Source organism: Haematobia irritans, chromosome 1 (assembly GCF_050003625.1).
Source record: "Haematobia irritans isolate KBUSLIRL chromosome 1, ASM5000362v1, whole genome shotgun sequence".
Lineage (NCBI taxonomy): Eukaryota > Metazoa > Arthropoda > Insecta > Diptera > Muscidae > Haematobia > Haematobia irritans.
Window position 1 is genome coordinate 62,967,363 of NC_134397.1, and position 23,016 is coordinate 62,990,378.

The following is a 23,016-nucleotide window of genomic DNA, read 5'->3' on the forward strand; positions in this document are numbered from 1 at the left end:
ATGTCAAACGGAAAATAGACGGTGTCAATCTGACAACGAAAAAATGACACCATGCGTTGTCAAAAGAACAACCTGCGTTCACGATCTCAAAACATAATTGTTACGAATTTATAATCAGGCATGTACGATTTAACTTCAAATTGCAATAGGGACCAAGGTTCGAATCCTATTCTAGACAATTTTTTATACCCTTCACCGCTACTTTGGTACAGAGCATAATAAGTTTGTGCTTTTGTATGTAAAAGGAGTAGTCACAAATCCATCTTTTAGTATACCGATCGGCTTAGAATTCTAACAGGTTGGCTGATAAGTCCCCGGTCTGACACATAGATGGCGTCGCTAGTATTAAATGCATATTATTTTTATATAGTACCAACCTTCAAATGATCCGTGTCAAAATTTGACGTCTGTATGTCAATTAGTTTGTGAGATAGAGCGTCTTTTGTGAAGCAACTTTTGTTATTGTGAAAAAAAATGGAAAAAAAGGAATTTCGTGTTTTGATAAAATACTGTTTTCTGAAGGGAAAAAACCGTCTCCGAAGCGTGGAAAGACTCAAAAGTCCGCTGTCAAAGTAATGGCCTCTGTTTTTTGGAATGCGCATGGAATAATTTTTATCGATTTTCTTGAGAAGGGAAAAACCATCAACAGTGACTATTATATGGCGTTATTGGAGCGTTTGAACGTCAAAATGGCGGCAAAACGGCCCCATGTGAAGAAGAAAACAGTGTTGTTCCACCAAGACAACGCATCGTGCCACAAGTCATTGAGAACTATGGCAAAAATTCATGAATTGGGCTTCGAATTGCTTCCCCACCCACCGTATTATCCAGATCTGGCCCCGAGCAACGTTTTCTTGTTCTCAGACCTCAAAAGGATGTTCGTAGGGAAAAAATTCGGCTGCAATGAAGAGGTGATCGTCGAAACTGAGGCCTATTTTGAGGCAAAACCGAAACTATGTTGAATAATAAAAACGAATTTTGACAAAAAAAATGTGTTTTTCTTTGTTAGACCGGGGACTTATCAGCCAACCTGTTAAGCCGATGATTTAGCGGACATCGCTAAATCGATTAGCGATGTCCGCCTGCTGTCTGTCCGTATATGTACTTTTGTGTGCAAAGTACAGCTCGCAATTTAAGTCCGATCGTCGTCGAATTTATCATGGGGTCTTTCTTTGGGTCAAATACAATCGCTTTTTGAAAATCGGTTCAGATTTAGATATAGCTGCCATATATATTTATCACAGATTTGATCATAATTGACGTATTTATGAACCGATCTTCTTCAAATTTCGTAAATCTGAATGTTTTGCAAGTCCCGTAGAAATTGCTAAGTATATAATTGTTAAATCGGTTTAGATTAAGATATAGTTCCCATATATATCTTTCGCCCGATATGCATTTATTTGTCTCAAAAGGTCAGAATTTTTTATTGATTTGCTTTAAATTTTGAATTAACATTTCAACAACGCATGACAAATTGGTTTAGATTTAGTTATAGCTTCCATATATATCTTTCGCCCGATATGCATTTATTTGGTCCCAGAGGCCAGAATTTTATATTGATTTGCTTCAAATTTCGCACAGAGAGTACAACTGATGATATCATCAAGTATGAAAATATAGTTGAAATCGGTTCAGATTTAGATACAGCTCCCCTTATATATGTTATGCCCGATATAAATTCATATGATCACCGGAGACCAAAGTTTCATTCCGATTTACATGAAATTTTGCACTGCTTTCAGTGCAATATGTGCCAAATTTGGTTAAAATCGGTTAATATTTAGATGTAGCTCCCATAAATATGTACGCCTGATTTGGTGAAATATTGTAGAATTTTCCATATTTTATACCCATTTCCAATTGACTTAATATTTTACACAGAGAATGATTTTGTTTGTATGTATATATTTTTAAGGCGTCAATTGGTTACTCCTATTTTCTTACTGGCAATATACTCTCTTTTCTCTCTTTCTAAACACATATATGTTTATAGGCAATTTCTAAAGATATGTGAGACATAAATGTTGTAGATGAAATTTCCTGGTTTCACTTTCTATGTTATTAAATATTATTAAAGTATTAAATGTTATTAAATTATGGCTAAGTAGGTGCTTTCTATTAGTGGTGTTGGAAGGGAACATGATTGCGTGGTTCTGAAGTAATGCTTTTTTAATATCATGGACACTTTTAGAGTTTAGTGCAAATCGCTGTCCTTGGAGATAGGGAACCAGTGTCGTTTTAAATGTCTTGGATATGATTGTTGGATGTTGTAAACCTTAGAATGGAAGCCACCGTGGTGCAATGGTTAGCATACCCTCCTTGAATACACAAGGTCGTGGGTTCGATTTCTGCTTCGACCGAACACGGACACATTTTTCAGCGGTTTCTGTGTGTTTCAAAGCTTCTCTAAGTGGTTTCACTGCAATGTGGAACGCCGTTCGGCTATAAAAATGAGGTCCCTTGTCATTGAGCTTAACATGGAATCGGGCAGCACTCAGTGATAAGAGAGAAGTACACCACTGTGGTATCACTATGGACTGAATAGTCTAAGTGAGCCTGATACATTGGGCTGCCACATAACCTAACCTAAATCTTTGGTAAAGGGAGGGCTAGTTCAACCAGGGTCAGCAACAGACTGACTTACGGAGTTATTTTAATGACTTTGTAATATGTGTGGGGAAGAGGGTGGACTATAAGTTATTGAGTTTCTGTTTCTTTTTATTATATAGACATGAAGACTTTATGATGTAAGGAAGATGATTAAGCTCTTGGTTTTTGGTAACTACAACCCCAAAGCCGTCGAGCAAAGCCGAGTAAATACGAAATTATCCCTTTTCATCTCACAACAGAAATTTACTCCTAGGGCGGCTATGTATTATTTTGGATCGATTTGGTCCAATTAGATGGCATATACATACGAATATATTTACTAACTTCCCAAATTTCAACCAGATAGGAATAAATTTAATCCTCCAATATTTCCATGTGTTACAAACGGAATTACAATGTTAGTATATGCCCCATCCTATGGTGAAGGGTATAATAATAAAAGCAAAAACGAATAAAAAATCTCTAATTGTCCTCAGAAAAAAGTCAACGAAATTTTTTATACCTGATTTATGTTTATTTTAGTTCATCAAAATTAGTTGAATTTAGTAAATTGTGCCAAATATTACAAACATTTTCTTATCTAAATTATTGTTTGCTATTGTAATGATGTGAACTAAAAACGTTTTTATACAAATGGAGTACACAATTTTACTAAATCAGAAAACAGTTAATATTTTTCACAAATAGGAGAAATTTACTTAATTTACGTACATACGTTTTTCAAATGAGTAAATTTACCTTAAATTTTTCTGTCTTGAACTTCATATAGCACTAGAAACATTTTTAAAATTTTTACCTCATATTTCTTCAAAATATGACATTTTCTTAAACAACAGAAATAAATTATTTTTGAAGATAATTTATTATTTTTAATATTCAATTTAACAAAAGTTATGAACTTATTTCCATCACGTTGCAATTAGTAAATATTTTAATTAAAATTTTTCTAAAATAAAGTCATATTTTCTTTCGTGGTGGGTTCACTTTTTTCTGGGTGTGTTAATTGTGTGTGTTAAATTAATTGATTCAATTGATTTGTTAATTGAAATGTCTTCAGTCACGAAAATGATAGTATCAATCACAGTTTTAAATGGGCATAAAAAAATACTTTATTAATATAATTTATTAGTCAAGTATTTTTTATGATCTACTGAAATCAATTCAATCAATTTCAATTAATTTTAAATAGATTCAATTAAAAATTTAATTGATGTTGATGGTAAAACTCAAATATTTTTTTAATTGAAAAAGTAACTATTTTCATTTACTTTCTTGATGGAAATAATGTTTATAGTTTGATTAAAAATTAATTGTTTGAAATAAATGTTTAATTAAAAATTAAAAAAAAAACAACAACATTTTTTAACTGGCTTAGTCTTCCGAGTTTGATTAAAAAATTAATTGTATCAATTAAGTTGTTAATTAGAAATGTAATTAAAAATTTTTAATCATTGACTTAATTAACTTAATGCTTCTATTTTGATTAAACAGTTAAATGTATCAATTAATTTTATTAAATGAAAATTTTTTCAACCTCAATCAACTTTTTAATTGGAAATATTTTGATGATATTTTTTTCTGTGTACTTGTGCGATAATTCTATGATGTGTTCCGGTGAAGCCGATGGTTCCTTAGTTAATGTGTACTGGCGTGGAATAAGTCCAAGGCATGACGTAGAGAGTAAATTTACCCTGTCAATTGAAACCCCATATTAAAATAACTGGTCCTTTTCATATCATTTTGATCAGAACTGGGACTGGTCGATAAACACCAATGACTAGTCCCGTAACAGTCCTGGGTTTGAAATTTTGTGAAAATTTTATTGCCATAGAAAATTTTGTAAAACTTTATTTCTATAGAAAATTTTGTAAAATTTTATTTCTATAGAAAATTTTGTAAAATTTTATTTCTATAGAACATTTTTTCAAAATTTTATTTCCATAGACATTTTTTTCAAAATTTTATTTCTATAGAAAATATTGCTAAAATTTCATTTCTATGGAAAATTTTACCAAAATTTTTTATTTCTATAGAAAATTTTGTCAAAATTTTATTTCATTCGTTTTGTTTTTATACCCTCCACCATAGGATGGGGGGTATATTAACTTTGTCATTCCGTTTGTAACACATCGAAATATTGCTCTAAGACCCCATAAAGTATATATATTCTGGGTCGTGGTGAAATTCTGAGTCGATCTGAGCATGTCCGTCCGTCCGTCTGTTGAAATCACGCTAACTTCCGAACGAAACAAGCTATCGACTTGAAACTTGGCACAAGTAGTTGTTATTGATGTAGGTCGGATGGTATTGCAAATGGGCCATATCGGTCCACTTTTACGTATAGCCCCCATATAAACGGACCCCCAAATTTGGCTTGCGAGGCCTCTAAGAGAAGCAAATTTCATCCGATCCGGCTGAAATTTTGTACATGGTGTTAGTATATGGTCTCTAACAACCATACAAAAATTGGTCCACATCGGTCCATAATCATATATAGCCCCCATATAAACCGATCCCCCGATTTGGCTTGCGAGGCCTCTAAGACAAGCAAATTTCATCCGATCCGGCTGAAATTTGGTACATGGTGTTAGTATATGGTCTCTAACAACCATACCAAAATTGGTCCACATCGGTCCATAATCATATATAGCCCCCATAGAAACCGATCCCCCGATTTGGCTTGCGAGGCCTCTAAGAGAAGCAAATTTCATCCGATCCGGCTGAAATTTTGTACATGGTGTTAGTATATGGTCTCTAACAACCATGCAAAAATTGGTCCACATCGGTCCATAATCATATATAGCCCCCATATAAACCGATCCCCCGATTTGGCTTGCGAGGCCTCTAAGACAAGCAAATTTCATCCGATCCGGCTGAAATTTAGTACATGGTGGTAGTATATAGCCTCAATCTCCCATGCAAAAATTGGTCGAAATCGGTCCATAATTATATATGAAAATGAAATTGTGCTAGTATATGGCCGTTAACAACCATGTCTAACTAGGCCCATATCGGTCTATAGTTATATATAGCCCTCAGATAAATCGATCCTCAATCACACAAAAATTGGTCCATATCAATAATTGTATATAGCCCCCATATAAGCGACCCCCATATTTCAATTCTGGCTCCCTACGTACCGTGCAAAAGTCCATATCGATTCGTAATTATTTGTAGACTTACTTACACATATTTTTTTTGTCTAATGTATGGACTAACTCACAATTTAGAAAACGATTTAAGATACCACAACCCAAGTAATTCGATTGTGGATGACAGTCTTTCGTAGAAGTTTCTACGCAATCCATGGTGGAGGGTACATAAGATTCGGCCTGGCCGAACTTACGGCCGTTTATACTTGTTTTTTGTTAAGAATAAACCAATAATAACAAAACAAAAGAATGAAGTAAGAGGAAGCACGCTCAAAAGAATCCCAGCCAACTGCACTCAAATTGATTATTTGACAGTGGCAAAGGAAAAGAGATGTGCAAAGGCCGGCTGTCATAAACCTTTTTTTCGGAAGGTTCAAGTGTGGTTCACTTTGGGTTTGGGCTTTGCCCAAATAAATTTGACAAACTTTCTTTTCCTCTGTTGGTTAAGCTACACTTGTAGTTTGGTCAATGCATGGTTTTAAGTTGAAATAAAAAAAAAATATTTCTATAAAAAATTTAGTCAAAATTTTGCTTCTATAGAAAATTTTGTCAAAGTTTTATTTCTATAGAGAATTGATTGATTGACATTTTATTTCACGTTAGGTGCCGATCAATTGGCCAATCAATTTTATGGAACTATGTTAAAACTCTTGTCTTGTTGATGTTTTTCATCCACACTCTCGGCCTTTGAATAACATATCGCAACCAGTGCGACCTAAATAATTTGCAGCTAATGCTAAAATCAATTTTAAATTTCCAAAAGAATAATGCTAAATTTAAAAAGGTGCTGTAGTTGTTGACAACTGCAAAGCAAGTATTTATTAAAACTTCTTATTCATGTTGTCTTAAAAATATATTTCATTGGAATTAAAGAATGTCATATAATAATTCAACCATGTATTTTGAGGCATGGCAATCGACAACGACAATATTTATTGAATTGATGAAAGCCTATAGCAGCCTACTATATTATACCACACTCCAAGGCATTATCTGTTGGAAATGTTTCCCAATAATAAACTGGCTATACATACCTATTTAAAATCTATATAAATAAACTGAAGCGATTATGTTGATAGTTGGAGAATTGAAAAGCCTTAACAGAAGAGAATCTTTCACAAGAATGCAATACTACACGGACGAAAAATACTCCCTACGGGAAATTAGTGCAAATTGCCACTAATGGACCCATTACAGGACTGGTACTAGTGCTCCATTGATTTTTATACTCACTTGATATTAAAATCTATTTGAATCCACACTTTTACTACAATGCAACTATCAGAATTATTTATTGTTCTACATATTCCCATCTGGTGCGATACGGACGGTAGCTCCCTTGAATGAATACACAGTTTGGGGGTCAAATACCCCACTGTGCGATGCATTTGGTGGGTGAAGTATTCCATTCTTTTACCCTCAACCATAGGATGGCATTTGTAACAGATTGAAATATTGGTCTCAGATCCCATAATATATACCCTACGGGAAATTGGTGCAAACAACAAACAGATTCCAAATAGTTTGTCCTAGACTGGTTCATGAGTACCTGTCTATGAGGTGCTCCTACTAAATTGTCCCAGGACGTGTCCTTTTGAATGAATCCAAGACGTGTCCTAAAGTGTAAATTTACCCCATCAATGACAAACCCATGTTAAAGTGACCGGTCCCTCCATATGTTTTGACCAGAACTGGGACGGTTGCATACACACCAGGGACTAGTCCCTGAAGTAAACAATATAAATTGTGTATGTCATTTGTGTTTTTATACCTTGCGCCACACTGTGGAATAGGGTGTTATAAGTTAGTGCATATGTTTGCAACAGCCAGAAGGAGACGACATAGACGCATGGTGTCTGTCATGGCAATAATGCTCAGGCCCGTTCCCTAATCATGTCCGTCTGTCTATGAACAAATTTTTGTGATCAAAGTCTAGGTCGCAGTTTTATTCCAATCGACCCGATATGTACCTATATATGGCTCCAGAAGTGAGGGTTTTTTTCACTGATGTGCTTTAAATTTTGCAGCAAGAGTACACCTGATAGTGTTGTAAAGTGTGTTAAATTTGATTGCAATCGGATTAGATTTCGATATAGCTCCCATATATAATTTTCGCCCGATATGCACTTATACAATTACTGAAGCCAACGTGTTACTCCGATTTACTTGAAACTTTGCACAAGGAGTAGAACTAACGTAACTAACGTGAACATACCCCCGTAAAAAATTATATGTGCAACATGTAAATTTATTTTTATACGCTCCACCATAGGATGGGGGAAATATTAACTTTGTCATTCCGTTTGTAACACATCGAAATATTGCTCTAAGACCCCATAAAGTATATATATTCTGGGTCGTGGTGAAATTCTGAGTCGATCTAAGTCCGTCCGTCCGTCTGTTGAAATCACGCTAACTTCCGAACGAAAGAAGCTATGAACTTGAAACTTGGCACAAGTAGTTGTTATTGGTCGGATGGTATTGCAAATGGGCCATATCGGACCGCTTTTACGTATAGCCCCACTATAAACCGACCGATTTGGCTTGCAGAGCCTCTTGGAGGAGCAAAATTCATCCGATCCGGTTGAAATTTGGTACATGGTGTTAGTATATAGACTCTAACAACCATGTCGGTCCATAATTATATATAGCCCTCATATAAACCGATCCCCAGATTTGGCTTGCGGAGCCTCTAAGAGAAGCAAATTTCATCTGATCCGGCTGAAATTTGACATGATTGGCATTTACTTAGTATATGGTCTCTAACAACCATGCAAAAATTAGATCACATCGGTTCATAACTATATATAGCTCCCACCATAAGCGTAGTAAGGTTTCTGGGAGGAGGACTTAGCCCCCTCCGGAAAAAAATTTTCCCTTATATATTGTTACTGTAATACAAGGTTAAAAATGTCTAGATACGGAAATGGCCCCCATATAAACCGATCCCCAGATTTGGCTTGCGAATCCTCTAAGAGAAGCAAATTTCATCCGATCCGGCTGAAATTTGGTACATGGTATCTAACAACCATGCCAAAATTGATCCACATCGGTCCATAATTATATATAGCCCCCATATAAACCGATCCCCAGATTTGACCTCCGGAGCCTCATGGATGAGCAAAATTCATTTGATCTCTAACAGCCATGCAGGAATTGGTCCATATCGGTAAATAATAATATGTAGCCCCCATACAAACCGATCCCCAGATTTTACATACGGAGCCCCTTGGAAGAGCAAAATTCATCCGATCCCTTCGAAATTTGGTACATTGCGCAAGTATATGGCCGCTATCAACCATGCCAAAATTGGTCCGTATCGGTCTATAGTTTTATATAGCCGATCCCCAAAAATAATCTACCAAAAAAATCTACTGTAATGATCCTGTGCAATCTTCAGCGAAAACATGAATATATGGCCGTAAGTTCGGCCAGGCCGAATCTTAGGTTGTGGTATCTTAAATCGTTTTCTAAATTGTGAGTTAGTCCATACGTGGTATATATTAGACAAAAAAAGTATGTGTAGGTAAGTCTACAAATAATTACGAATCGATATGGACTTTTGCACGGTACGTAGGGGGCCAGAATTGAAATATGGGGGTCGCTTATACACAAAAAAAAAATTTTTTCTGATTCAATCACGAAATTAATTGATCCAATTAATTTTTTAATTGAAATGTCTTCAATCACCAAAATTATAGTATCAATCACCGTTTTAATTGAAAATTAAAGAATATTTGATTACAAAATTAATTGATTTAATTTGAAAATTTTATTTATTTTTTTGATCGATTCAATTAAAAATTTAATTGATGTTGATTGAAACCTCAATTAATTTTTTGAATTAAAATGGTAACTATTTGAAATTACTTTTTAATCTGACTTTGTGTTTTTAGTTTGATTTAAAAAAATGTATTTAAAAATTTTAAAAATCCATCACTTTTTTTACTGTCTTAGTCTTCCGAGTTTGATTAAAGTGTTAATTGAATCAATTAACTTTTTAATTAAACATTTAAAAATGTTCAATCATTGACTTAATTAACTTAAGGTTTGTATCTTGATTAAAAAGTTAATTGTATCAATTAAATTATTAATTGAAAAAATTTCAACTTCAATCAACTTTTTAATTGGAAATATTTTTGTGATATTTTTTTCTGTGTATGGGGGCTATATAAAATTATGAACTTGATATGGACCAATTTGTGTGTGATTGGGGATCGATTTATCTGAGGGCTATATATAACTATAGACCGATATGGGCCTAGTTAGGCATGGTTGTTAACGGCCATATACTAGCACAATGTACCAAATTTCAACTGACTCAGATGAAATTTGCTCCTCCAAGAGGCTCCAAAACCAAATCTCGGGATCGGTTTATATGGGGCCTATATATGATTATGGATTGATATGGACCACTTTTGGTATGGTTGTTAAATATCATATACTGCCACCACGTACCAAATTTCAACCAGATCAAATGAATTTTGCTTCTCCAAAAGGCACCGGAGGTCAAATCTGGGGATCGGTTTATATGGGGGTTATATAATTATATGGGGATATATAATTATAGACTGATATGAACCAATTCCTGCATGGTTGTTGGATACCATATACTAACATCACTTACCAAATTTCAACCGAATCAGATGAATTTTGCGCTTCCAAGAGGCTCCGGAAGTCAAATTTGGGGATCGGTTTATATGGGGGCTATATATAATTATGGACCGATTTCGACCAATTTTTGCATGGGTGTTTGAGGCCATATATTAACACCACGTACCATATATCAACTGAATCAGATGAATTTTGGTCTTCCAAGAGGCTCCGGAGTTCAAATCTGGTGATCGGTTTATATGGGGGCTATATATAATTATGGACCGATGTGGACCAATTTTTGCATGGTCATTACAGACCATATACAAACACCATGTACCAAATTTCAGCTGGATCGGATGAAATTTGCTTCTTTTAGATGCTCCGCAAGCCAATCGGCTCATTAGAGACCATATACTAACACCATGTACTAAATTTCAGCCGGATCGTATAAAATTTGCTTCTCTTAGAGGCTCCGAAAGCCAAATCGGGGGATCGGTTTATATGGGGGCTATATATAATTATGGGGCGATTTGGACCAATTTTTGCATGGTTGTTAAAGACCATATACTAACACCATGTACCAAATTTCAGCCGGATCGGATGAAATTTGCTTCTCTTAGAGGCTCCGCAAGCCAAATCGGGGGATCGGTTTATATGGGGGCTATATATACTTATGGACCGATGTGGACCAATTTTTGCATGGTTGTTGGAGATCATATGCTGACACTATGTACCTAATTTCAACCGGATGGGATGAAATTTGCTTCTCTTAGAGGATAGGCAAGCTAAATTTGGGGGTCCGTTTATATGGGAGCTATACGTAAAAGTGGACCTATATGGCCCATTTGCAATACCATCCGACCTACATCAATAGCAAATACTTGTGCCAAGTTTCAAGTCGATAGCTTGTTTCGTTCGGAAGTTAGCGTGACATGACATGCTCAGATCGACTCAGAATTTCACCACGACCCAGAATATATATACTTTATGGGGTCTTAGAGCAATATTTCGATGTGTTACAAACGGAATGACAAAGTTAATATAATCCCCCAATCCTATGGTGGAGGGTATAAAAATGCAAAAGATGTATAATGCACATATAACTATATGCTATTGAACTTCTAGCTTTCATCACAAATTTCATAAAACGGTACATCGAATTGGTGTCTAGCGACAAAATTGCTAATGATAGAGTCACCTAAACATCGTTAAAAAGAAAAATTTTAAATACCGTTATTTTCGTCCAAAAGAGAAATGAAACAATTTTTGCAAATATATTTTTTTTTACTGAGGTATATTGGAAATGGCTTCAGATTTAGATATAGCTCCCATATATATCTTTCGCTCGATTTACACTCATATGACCACAAAGACAACATTTTAATTTCGATTTACATGAGATTTTGCATTTGAGTAAATTAAACAGATTTTGTACCGCCACAATTTTTGTAATCTAGTGTATTTATAATGGCAATATCCTTCATTTTGTATTTGAGTAAATTAAACAGATTTTCTACCGCCACAATTTTTGTAATCTAGTGTATTTATAATGGCAATATCCTTCAGAAGATGGACAAAAATAGGCAACATTAGATTATTGCAATTGTATCCTTGAACAATGGTGGTTACAAGTACGGCGGAACGATATGAGCGACTTATTCGAGGTATGCGCATATGCGCATACATTTGTGGAACTGATATAATGAATCCCAAATTTCGCATACATGCTCTCACCCGAATGGTTTTTTTTGTCGTCAATTTAATTCTATTCTGTACCTTCTATACCCTTTATGTTGGTATTTGGGTAGAGCGTGACTGGACAAAACCTCTACAGACTCTATGTATGATAGGCAGTGTAGCTCAGGTGCGTATGTGTGTATGTCTTCTGTTTAGTTCAAGCTGCACTTAAAAAAAGCTTTGCAAATTTTCTCTCAATTGTAGGGATATTGCAAAATGGTAAATGCTGTTTGGTATATAAAAGAGCATCGTTTCTTGGTTATGGAAGTTCGCGAAATCTATGAAGAATATGAAAAGAAGCATGCAGAATACCGTTTCTATCTGAAGAAGAGCATAACAAGAGTCATAAGAGGTATAAAATCAATGGCGGCCGTATATATCATCGCAGTTGCTGAATTAGTTCTATTGGTGCCCTGGTATTTTTTTATATACAACAAACGTATTTTCGTAATGCAATTCATTTTGCCCGGAATAGATCCAGAAACCGATTTTGGATATTATATAACGAATTGCGTGCATTGCTTATGCATGACATTTGGAGCTTTTGGAAATTTTGCAGCCGATTCACTTTTCGTAGCACATGTTAGTCATATTCCTCTGCTGAAAGATATATTGAGATGCAAATTTCACGATCTTAATAAAGTTCTGGAGGACGATAATTTGGAAAATCAAAATGAAGTTAGAGATATGCTGAGGAATATATTTCAATGGCATCAAAAGTATATAAGGTGTGTATTAAATGATTACCCAAAAAAAAACAACAACAAAAAAAAAATACCCAACAAAAATCGCTTACCACAGCCGAAAGTAGTCGATGAGAGGAGAAAAGTAATTTCTAAATTTTTTCTAGACCGCTTGCGGTATCGCCAAATTCGATTTTGAGCACATTTTTTCTTCTTATTTTTCGGATGGCCATAGCTCGAAAAATGCTGCAATTTTTTGTAGTCTTCAGCAAAATTGTAGCTCTTGACTCGGTAAACAAAAGTGCTGAATCTATTGATTCATCTTCAAACTTAAACCCCAAAAAATATCAAAAAATTACAACTTTTTCAGCGATTTTTTTTTTGGTTTTCCAACTACAGCTCTTGAAATATCGAAAAGTTTACCAAACACTCAAGTGTCTTCCTTTGAGTGTTTGGTAAACTTATAAAATTATGAAGAATTCTAATACATACCAAATTCATACGACCACTCTTTGATTTTGGCATACATACAAAAAGTTTGATCTTCCCTTAAGGATTTTGGTATTGATTCCTAGCCAAAGATGCGGCTTCTTTAAAATAAAGAATATTTTTAGTGACCTATCTGGCTTTAAATCTAGGACCAATAAAATTAAAATTAGGATACAGATCTCATTTATCAAAAGTTCATTTTCTTTTCGCGCTTTATTAAACAAATGACAGTTTAGAAATCCAAATTATAACGGATACTTCCATGTAAAAAACGTTTTCTTAATTCCAAAAAAAAAAAAAAATTTAATCGAAGACGCTAAATCCTAAAAATAAGTCTTAGCCTATATTTGAAGCGTTTTTATCCTAAATCTAAAGTTTCAATATTTCAATTAATTTAAGGACAATTTCTTCAAATCAAAAATGTGTTTCTTTACCTTAAGAAAAATTAGCCTTAGTTCAAAGACATGCAACTTTAACGGAGGGTCGCAAATTTACAAAATTTGTTTCCTAAATTTAATGAAAAAAAAAAATTAAATCAAAGATAATAAACTTTATTTTAATTAAAATTTCAATATTTAAAAAAAAAATTGTCCTTAGTATTTTGTAAATTTCGCATCCTAAAATTTAGGTTGCGCAATCTTTAATATCACGTCATATTTTTTTCAGTGTATGTGATTAATTATCATTTCATTCAAAAAAAAAATAATAACAACAACGATTTAGACAAATACTCATTTATTTTGTTGTTTCGTATATTAAAAAAAAAAAAACGAAAAAAATAATATCTCATACACATTACACTTGCAAAATCCACTCCAACTAGATTTCAACTTCCACTGCAACTAGATTCAACTCATTTTGCTTATAAAAATGGGTTTCACGTCCATTTTTAGTAGAGTTCGAGACTAATGTGAATGAGCTCTAAAATTGCCAAGGGTACACACAAAAAAATTTCCGTAGTTAAACTAACGCGAAATTTAACTTATTTTTAGTGGAAAAAAATTATTTGCTTGTAGTTAAGTTTTATTATTATTATCGAAATTTTCCACAGCTTAATGAAATCTTAATTTTTTTAAGCATGTCTCAAAAAATTTATGAACTAAACGCGAGTATAAAGTTCAATGACCATACATATAAGTTCAATATCAACTAAAATAAATGAAAATTTTCGTACGATTCCCAAAAATAGTAAGAATGAACAACTATATGGTTAAAATGGTCATGATTTGGCTCCAATGATTTTCTTCTTTACTTTTAGTTAATTTTTTCTTCTATGAGATGATATGATTTCGTGAACTGCAATTAAAAAGTACAACAGGGCATTAAAAATTCCTGGTTTTAACAACGCATTGTGGAAATCTCAAAATGAGGAGTAAAATTTATTTCAATTTTCGTGCGTGGTAGTTCATTCTTCCTATAAAACAGTTCACATTTTTTCGGTGTACTACACTCAAAACAAGTTTACTTGGATCCCGAGATGTTGACCTTCCCTTAAAGATTTCGGTATTAATTCCGCACCAAAGATGTGGTTTCTTTAAAGTAAAAAAAAAAAATTAGCGACTTTTAAATCTAGAATCAATAAAATTAAAATTAGGATACAGATCTCATTTATAGAATTTTCAAAAGACAGTTTAAAAGTCCAATTTATATCTGATAAAATAAAAAAATGTTTTCTTAATTCCAAAAAAAAACTTTAAACCAATGATGCTAATTCCTCAAAATAAGACTTAGCCTATATTTAAACCGTTTTTATCTTAAAAGCCACCGGTTGGTTGGTGCAATGGTTAGCATGCCCGCAAGGTCGTGGGTTCCATTCCTGCTTCGACCGAACACCAAAAAGTTTTTCAGCGGTGGATTATCCCACCTCAGTAATGCTGGTGACATTTCTGAGTGTTTCAAAGCTTCTCTAAGTGATTTCACTGCAATGTGGAACGCCGTTTGGACTCGGCTATAAAAAGGAGGTCCCTTGTGATCACGGTTGGCAGATTTTTTCGAGAGAGATCCCCAAATTTCGATATTATATCTCCAAGAAATCCCCATCCGATATATTTTTCTCTATGAAAAATCTCCAAAGAAAAGTGCATATGATATGGGCGCATTATTGGTAAAATTTACAAATTTTAAGAAATTTTGAACTATTTTGAGAGAAACACGAATTTAGTAAATATTTGTACTACAATTGTGTTCATTTACTCACGTGCACAAAAAATTATTGAAGTCAACAATTCCATACACTCAAATAGAATTAAATTGCCTTTCTTGCCATATACACTGAAAAAATATTGTAGTGAGGTCAAAGATTTCATGTCTTTAAAATACGAATGCAAATTTGGCTTAGCATAGAAGACGTATTTCCCTCATATAAAGTTTTTTCCTTGTGCAAAAGTCGATAAACTTTTCAATGAAGTCGTACTGTCCATATAATTAAGTGATTTGACTTAAAAATTGGTATCATAACATGAAAGCAAAAAAGTTTAGGCTTGACTTTAATAATTCAGAAAAATTCTTTACATTTAATGAAATTGTCTTTAAATTTGTTGTCTTTTTGCATCTTGACTACAAAGCAAAAAATCGTTTTTCAAAACTTTATTTTAAAGATAATTTCTACTGGAAGTAGAGTCTTAATTTGGAAAATAAAGTTGTTGTTTACTCGTTTTTAAAAGACTTTGATAGCAAATGAAGAAAAAAGCTGAAAAATCGAAAATTTAAAATTTGCTTCCTAGAAGCAAGTACACAAAACCCAAATTTAAAAGAGAATTGTGTCTTAAATGTATCCTTACTTTTATTCTCCGCTCGGAATCAATACCAAAATGTTTAAAGTAGAGACAAAATCTTTGGAACCGGGCATGCTGTTTTTTTTTCAGTGTAGGGTCCACTTTTTAAAAAGGACTGTGTTAAAGACAACGGGACAGATATGTAAATGAAAGTAAAAATGGAAATGGGCGCTTTTAATATTTGTTACATAAATTTGAAGCTGTGATGATATACAGGAACGCGGTTCAGCCCAACTTAAATGAATTTGTAAAGATTGACTTCGTTTTTACACGCTCTAAAACAAATTTATTTATTTAAATTATACTAAACTTATAGTAAATATAAGATGAGTATGGGAAAATAGGAGAAGCTTTAGCAACTGAGGCCATCAGCTATAAAACAAATTTAATACTATCTGATTGATGATCTCCAGAAAAATCCCCAAACCACGGCTTTATCCCCAGCCAAATCCCCTAATCTGACAACACTGCTTGTGATTGAGCTTAACATGGAATCGGGCAGCACTCAGTGATATGAGAGTGCTGCCCTGTGGTATCACAATGGACTGAATAGTCTAAGTGAGCCTGATAAATCGGACTGTCGCCTTACCTAACCTCCTAACCTATCTTAAATCTAAAGATTCAATATTTCAGTTAATTTAAGGATTTCTTTAAATCAAATTTTCCTTAAAGTAAAGAAGACACCTTAAGGAAATTTTGCCTTATTTCAAAGACTATAATTTTAACGAAGGGTCGGAAATTTTAAAAAATTGTATCCTAAATTTTATATTTTAATGAACTTTATTTTAATGAAAATGTAATTATTTTAAAGATATTTGTCCTTAATATTTTGTAAATTGTTCATCCTAAAATTTAGGTTGCCTTATCTTTAATATCACCTAAATATTTTTTCAGTGCAGAAAGTTGTTCATAATTTTATAGGCTACATTACCTTGATTGTTTGGTAAAATTTTCAAAACTTCAAAAGCTGTAGTCGAAAAACGGAAAAGTTGGTGTTTTTTGGGTTTTGAGCATTTGAGTTTTGCATACTTGATTCTAGGAAAAAAAATTAATTCCTTGATTTTTTCAGCTTTTTTTTCCATGTACTATCAAAGTCCATCAAAACCGTGTTAACAATTACTTAAATTTCCAAATTCCGACTCGCCTACAAGTAAAAATTATGTTTTCAGTAAAAAAATGTTTTTGCTTTGTAGCCAAGATGTAAAAATTCAACAAATTTAAATTAATTTTGAATATTTTTCGGAAACATTTAAACCAAGTTGACCTTAGTAAAAATAAATTTTCTTTTAAGTTAGGATACCCAATTTTAAGTCGAATCACTTAACTATAAGGACAAAACGACTTGATTGACTTTTGGACAAGTAAAAACCCTTTATATCAGAGATATGCGTCTTTTATGCTAAGCAAAATCCGCATTCGTATTTTATGGACATGAAATCTTTGGCCTCACAACAATATTTTTTTCAGTGTGAAGATGAAATTTGTCCAGCTTAATATATTCAGCATATTTGGTGACCAGGTCAAGAGCTATAACTTGCAACTCAAGACTGCAAAAAAATGTACAGCGGAAAATAGAAGAAAATTGCAAAAAAGTTCTTTAAATCGAATTTGGCGAAAAAAACTAAAAACGAACGGCAACCGATCTAGAAATTAGTTTTCTCTCTCATCGAGAGTTGGATATTGCGTCACTGTGTTATTATGCGACAGCAACATCCACACAAAAAAATTCTGATTCAATAACGAAATTAATTGATCCAATTCATTTTTTAATTGAAATGTCTTCAATCACAGAAATGATGGTATCAAATGAATGTCAATAAATTTTTTAATTGATTGATTTGATTTGATTTTTGTTTCGATTTAAAATGATTTTTGAATCAATTAAATTTTTTATTGAATATTTTTTAAACTCAATTAAGAATTTAATTAGAAAAATGTTCGTGAAAATTTTTTCTGTGCATAGGACAAAAAAATCAAATTTGAGGTGAATTTTGCTGGCATAGAAGACGCATTTCTTTGATATAAATTGGCTAAATTTTTAAGTGAAGCCGTTTTTATACCCTGCGCCACACTGTGGAACAGGGTATTATAAGTTAGTGCATATGTTTGCAACACCCAGAAGGAGACGAGATAGACACATGGTGTCTTTGGCAAAAATGCTCAGGGTGGGCTGCTGAGTCGATATAGCCATGTCCGTCTGTCCGTGAACAAATTTTTGTAATCAAAGTTTAGGTCGCAGTTTTAGTCCAATCGACTTCAAATTTAGCACAAATATGTGTTTTGGCTCAGAATAGAACCCTATTGATTTTGGAAGAAATCGGTTCAGATTTAGATATAGCTCCCACATATATATTTCGCCCGATATGGACTTATATGGCCCCAGAAGCCAGAGTTTTACCTCAATTTGGTTGAAATTTTGCACAGGGAGTAGAATTAGCATTGTAGCTATGCGTGCCAAATTTAGACGAAATCGGTTCAGTTTTAGATATAGCTCCAATATATAGCTTTCGGCCGATTTACACTCATATGACCACAGAGGCCAATTTTTATCATCGATTTAGTTGAAATTTTGCACAGGGAGTAGAATTAGCATTGTTGCTATGCGTGCCAAATTTAGACGAAATCGGTTCAGATTTAGATATAGCTCCAATATATAGCTTTCGGCCGATTTACATTCATATGACCATAGAGGCCAATTTTTTGCTCCGATTTAGTTGAAATTTTGCACAGGGAGTAGAATTAGCATTGTTGCTATACGTGCCAAATTTGGTTGAAATCGGTTCAGATTTAGATATAGCTCCCATATATATTTTTTTCTGATTTCGACAAAAATGGGCAAAATACCAACATTTTCCTTGTAACTAAATCGCCACTGCTTAGTCGAAAAGTTGTAAAATTTTTTTAATTTTCCTAAACTTCTAATACATATATATCGAGCGATAAATCATAAATAAACTTTTTCGAAGTTTCCTTCAAATTGCTTCAGATTTAAATGTTTCCCATATTTGTATACCCTCCACCATAGGATGGAGGTATATTAACTTTGTCATTCCGTTTGTAACACATGGAAATATTGCTCTAAGACCCCATAAAGTATATATATTCTGGGTCGTGGTGAAATTCTGAGTCGATCTGAGCATGTCCGTCCGTCTGTTGAAATCACGCTAACTTCCGAACGAAACAAGCTATCGACTTGAAACTTAGCACAAGTAGTTGTTATTGATGTAGGTCGGATGGTATTGCAAATGGGTCATATCGGTCCACTTTTACGTATAGCCCCCATATAAACGGACCCCCAAATTTGGCTTGCGATTGCTCTAAAAAAAGCAAATTTCATCCGATCGGGCTAAAATTTGGTACATGGTGTTAGTATATGGTCCTAACAACCATGCAAAAATTGGTCCATATCGTTCCATAATTGTATATAGCCCCCATATAAACCGATCCCCCGATTTGGCTTGCAGAGCCTCTAAGAGAAACAATTTTCATCCGATCCGGCTGAAATTTGGTACATGGTGTTAGTATATGTTCTCTAACAACCATGCAAAAATTGGTCCATATCGGTCCATAATTATACATAGCCCCCATATAAACCGATCCCCCGATTTGGCTTGCGGAGCCTCAAAGGGAAGCAAATTTCATCCGATCCGGCTGGAATTTGGTACATGGTGTTAGTATATGGTCTCTAACAACCATGCAAAAATTGGTCCATATCGGTCCATAATTATATATAGCCCCGGCTGAAATGGTTGGTATATGTTTTCTAATGACCATGCAAAAATTGGTCCACATCGACCCATAATTATATATAGCCCCCATATAAGCCGATCCCCAGATTTGACCTCCGGAGCCTCTTAGATTAGCAAAATTCATCCGATCTGGTTGAAATTTGGTACGTGGTGTTAGTATATGGTCTCTAACAACCATGCAAAAATTGGTCCATATCGGCCCATAATTATATATAGCCCCCATATAAACTGATCACCAGATTTGACCTCTGGAACCTCTTGGAAGACCAAAATTTATCTGATTTATCTGAAGTTTCTATGCAATCCATGGTGGAGGGTACATAAGATTCGGCCTGGCCGAACTTAAGGCCGTATATACTTGTTTAGTTTAATATATACCACGTATGGACTATGTGGTCTATATTACGGTGTTAGGAAGTTTTAAGATACCTTACCATCGGTTTCAGTGGAAGTTTCTACGCAATCCATGGTGGAGGGTACATAAGCTTCGGCCTGGCCGAACTTACGGCCGTCTATACTTGTTTTTATTACTATTGCCCTATTATAGGAATCACTAAAGTTCTTTTCACATTTCCAGTAAGATTGAGATAATTAAAGCTACCTATTTTTGGATGGTTTTCGTCCAAGTATCTACCGGAGGAGTGAGCATTTTATGTACTTTATTTTGTTTGCTATTGGGAAGCTGGATTGGAGGTGATTGTTATTTGATGTATTGCTTAGCTATTTTGTATCTGTATTGTGGTCTTGGTACGCTTGTTGAAATTGCGGTAAGTATTTCTAATCAAATCACAATATAATCTGTATGAGACTAATGCTGGTTTTCTATTCCCTCCCGCTGTTTGACTCATTGTTCCACCCAAGAATGACGATGTCGTTACTGCGTGTTACAATGATGTCAATTGGTATATGTTACCTGTTGCAGAGCGAAAAATGTTGCTAAATATGTTAATGGCAGCTCAAAGTACTACAGGAATTACGGTGGGCTCCATACTACCATTGAGTATGAATACCGGTTTGCAGTTGACAAAGGCCATTTATACTTCGACCATGATGTTGGTTAATTTCATCGAGTAATTTAATATTGTTTCTTTTCTCCAGAGATTTTTAATAGCAACAAAAATTTTTGCCACAAAATGGCATTTTCTAATAATAACACAGTGCAACACAAAAAATCCAAATAAAAAAATCACTTATACCAGCCGAAACTACTCGATGAGAAAAGAAATGTAATGTCTGGATTATGATAGATTTTGTCGCCAAATTCGATTTTGAGCACTTTTTGCAATTTTCGTATGACCATAGCTCGAAAACTGCTGTGAATTCATTTTTGAATTGCTAAGCAAAGTTTTAGCTCTTAGCTCGGCCAACAAAAATGCTGAATATATAAAGTTGGAAAATTTCCATCTTCATGCCCAAAAACCGCAAAAATGTCGATAAAATGACAATTTTTTCACCGATTGTTTTGGTTTTTCGACTACAGTTCCTGAACTATTGAAAATTTTAGAAAACAGTGTAGCCTATAAAATTATGAACAACTTTGTAGTACATGCCAAATTCATATGACCACTCCTTGATACGGATTTTGCCATACAAATGTGTTTAATTTTCATTTTTAACAACAACGATTTTACAAATACGCATTTGTTTTGTTGTTTCGTATACAAAAGACGACAAAAAAAATGCAATTGCAAAAGGAGTATCAAGGAGTGGTTACATGAATTTGGCTTGTACTACAAAGTTGTTCATAATTTTATAGGCTACATTTCTTGCCTCCACTGTTTGATAAAATTTTCAACAGTTCAGGAGCTGTAGTCGAAAAACCAAAAAAATCGGGGATAAAAGTCGTAGTTTTATCGACATTTTTGCGATTTTGAGCATGAAGATGGAAATTTTCCGACTTAATATATTCGGCATTTTTATTGGTCGAGTCAATATCTACAACTTTGCTTAATACTTCAAAAACGAATTCACAGCATTTTTTGATCTATGGTCATCCGAAAATTGCAAAAAAGTACTCAAAATCCAATTTTGCGACAAAACTTTAGAGACTCATAAAAGACAAACGGCAACCAACCTGGCCAAATCCAGAAATTACATTTCTCCTCTCATCGACTACTTTTAGCTGGGATAAGTGATTTTTTGTTTGGAGACAAAAAGTTGAATTTTGCGTCATAGTGTAACAAAACAATTGATATACTGCATTAGCGATTGCACATAGTTAATAGAACTAGCACAAATATTTTATTTAGATGTATTTTTATACCTACCACCATAGATTGGTGATGGAGGTATAATAAGTTTGCTATTCCGTGTGTAAAACATCAAAATATCGATTTCCGAGTAGGAGTACTATAAAACAATTATGTCGTGGGTATATGAAAGTCAGAAAAAACACAATTTTTTCTTATATGCGTTTTTTTTTGTTTTAAGCATACATATGGATATAAGAAAATTATTTCTTGTAGAAGAATATTTTATAAAAAATCGGGTTTGGAAAGATAATGAAAAATGTCATTTAAAAGTTTTATTTACGTTAATGTAATGAAAATTTAATAAGAGCACTCTGCCACAAATTAATAAAAAATAATAATTAAAAATCAAAATGTAGTTTCGTTTATAACACATCAAAATATCGATTTCAGAGCACTCCTAAAAAAATATTGTCGTGAGTATAAGAGAGCCGGAAAAAACACAACACAAATTATTTTCCTCTATGCGTTTTTTCCTTATGGGGAATTACTGTTTATAAGGAAATGTCTGTTTTATACGTAGATATATGGATATAAGAAAATTATTTCTTGTAGAAGAATATTTTATAAAAAATTCGGGTTTGGAAAGACAATGATAAATGTCATTTTAAAGTTTTATTTATATTAATGTAATGAAAATTTAAAAATAGCACTCTGCCACAAATAAAAAAAAAACAATACTTATAAATCAAAATACAGTTTCGTTTATAACATATCAAAATATTGATTTCAGAGCACTCTAAAAAAATATTGTCGCCAGAACAAAAACACAACACAAATTATTTTCTTGTATGCGTTTTTTTACTTATAGGAAATTATTGTTTATAAGAAAAAGTTTGTTTTAAGCATACATATGGATGTAAGAAAAATATTTCTTATAGACGAGTATTTTACAAAAATTAAGTTTTGGAAAGAAAATGGAAATTTTCATTTTAAAGATTTATTTATGTTAATGTAATGAAAATTTAATAATA

General features: G+C 33.5%; 1 protein-coding gene across 1 annotated transcript; it reads left to right on the forward strand.

Annotated features, from left to right (window-relative positions):
• The first annotated feature begins 11,980 nt into the window (after positions 1–11,980).
• On the forward strand, positions 11,981–22,269 carry LOC142221061 (odorant receptor 67d-like). The gene is made up of 4 exons (XM_075290579.1): positions 11,981–12,225; positions 12,303–12,826; positions 20,371–20,560; positions 20,655–22,269. Exons 1-4 carry the CDS (start codon positions 12,028–12,030, stop codon positions 20,865–20,867), a joined length of 1,125 nt encoding a protein of 374 aa, XP_075146694.1. The 5' UTR covers positions 11,981–12,027; the 3' UTR covers positions 20,868–22,269.
• Positions 22,270–23,016: the final 747 nt, after the last annotated feature.

Coding starts and splice junctions, on each gene's coding strand:
- LOC142221061 (XM_075290579.1), top strand. CDS start 12,028: ATGCGCATATGCGCATACATTTGTGGAACTGATATAATGAATCCCAAA. Junction 12,827..20,370: donor TGGCATCAAAAGTATATAAG/GTGTGTATTAAA, acceptor TCACATTTCCAG/TAAGATTGAGATAATTAAAG. Junction 20,561..20,654: donor GTACGCTTGTTGAAATTGCG/GTAAGTATTTCT, acceptor GTTCCACCCAAG/AATGACGATGTCGTTACTGC.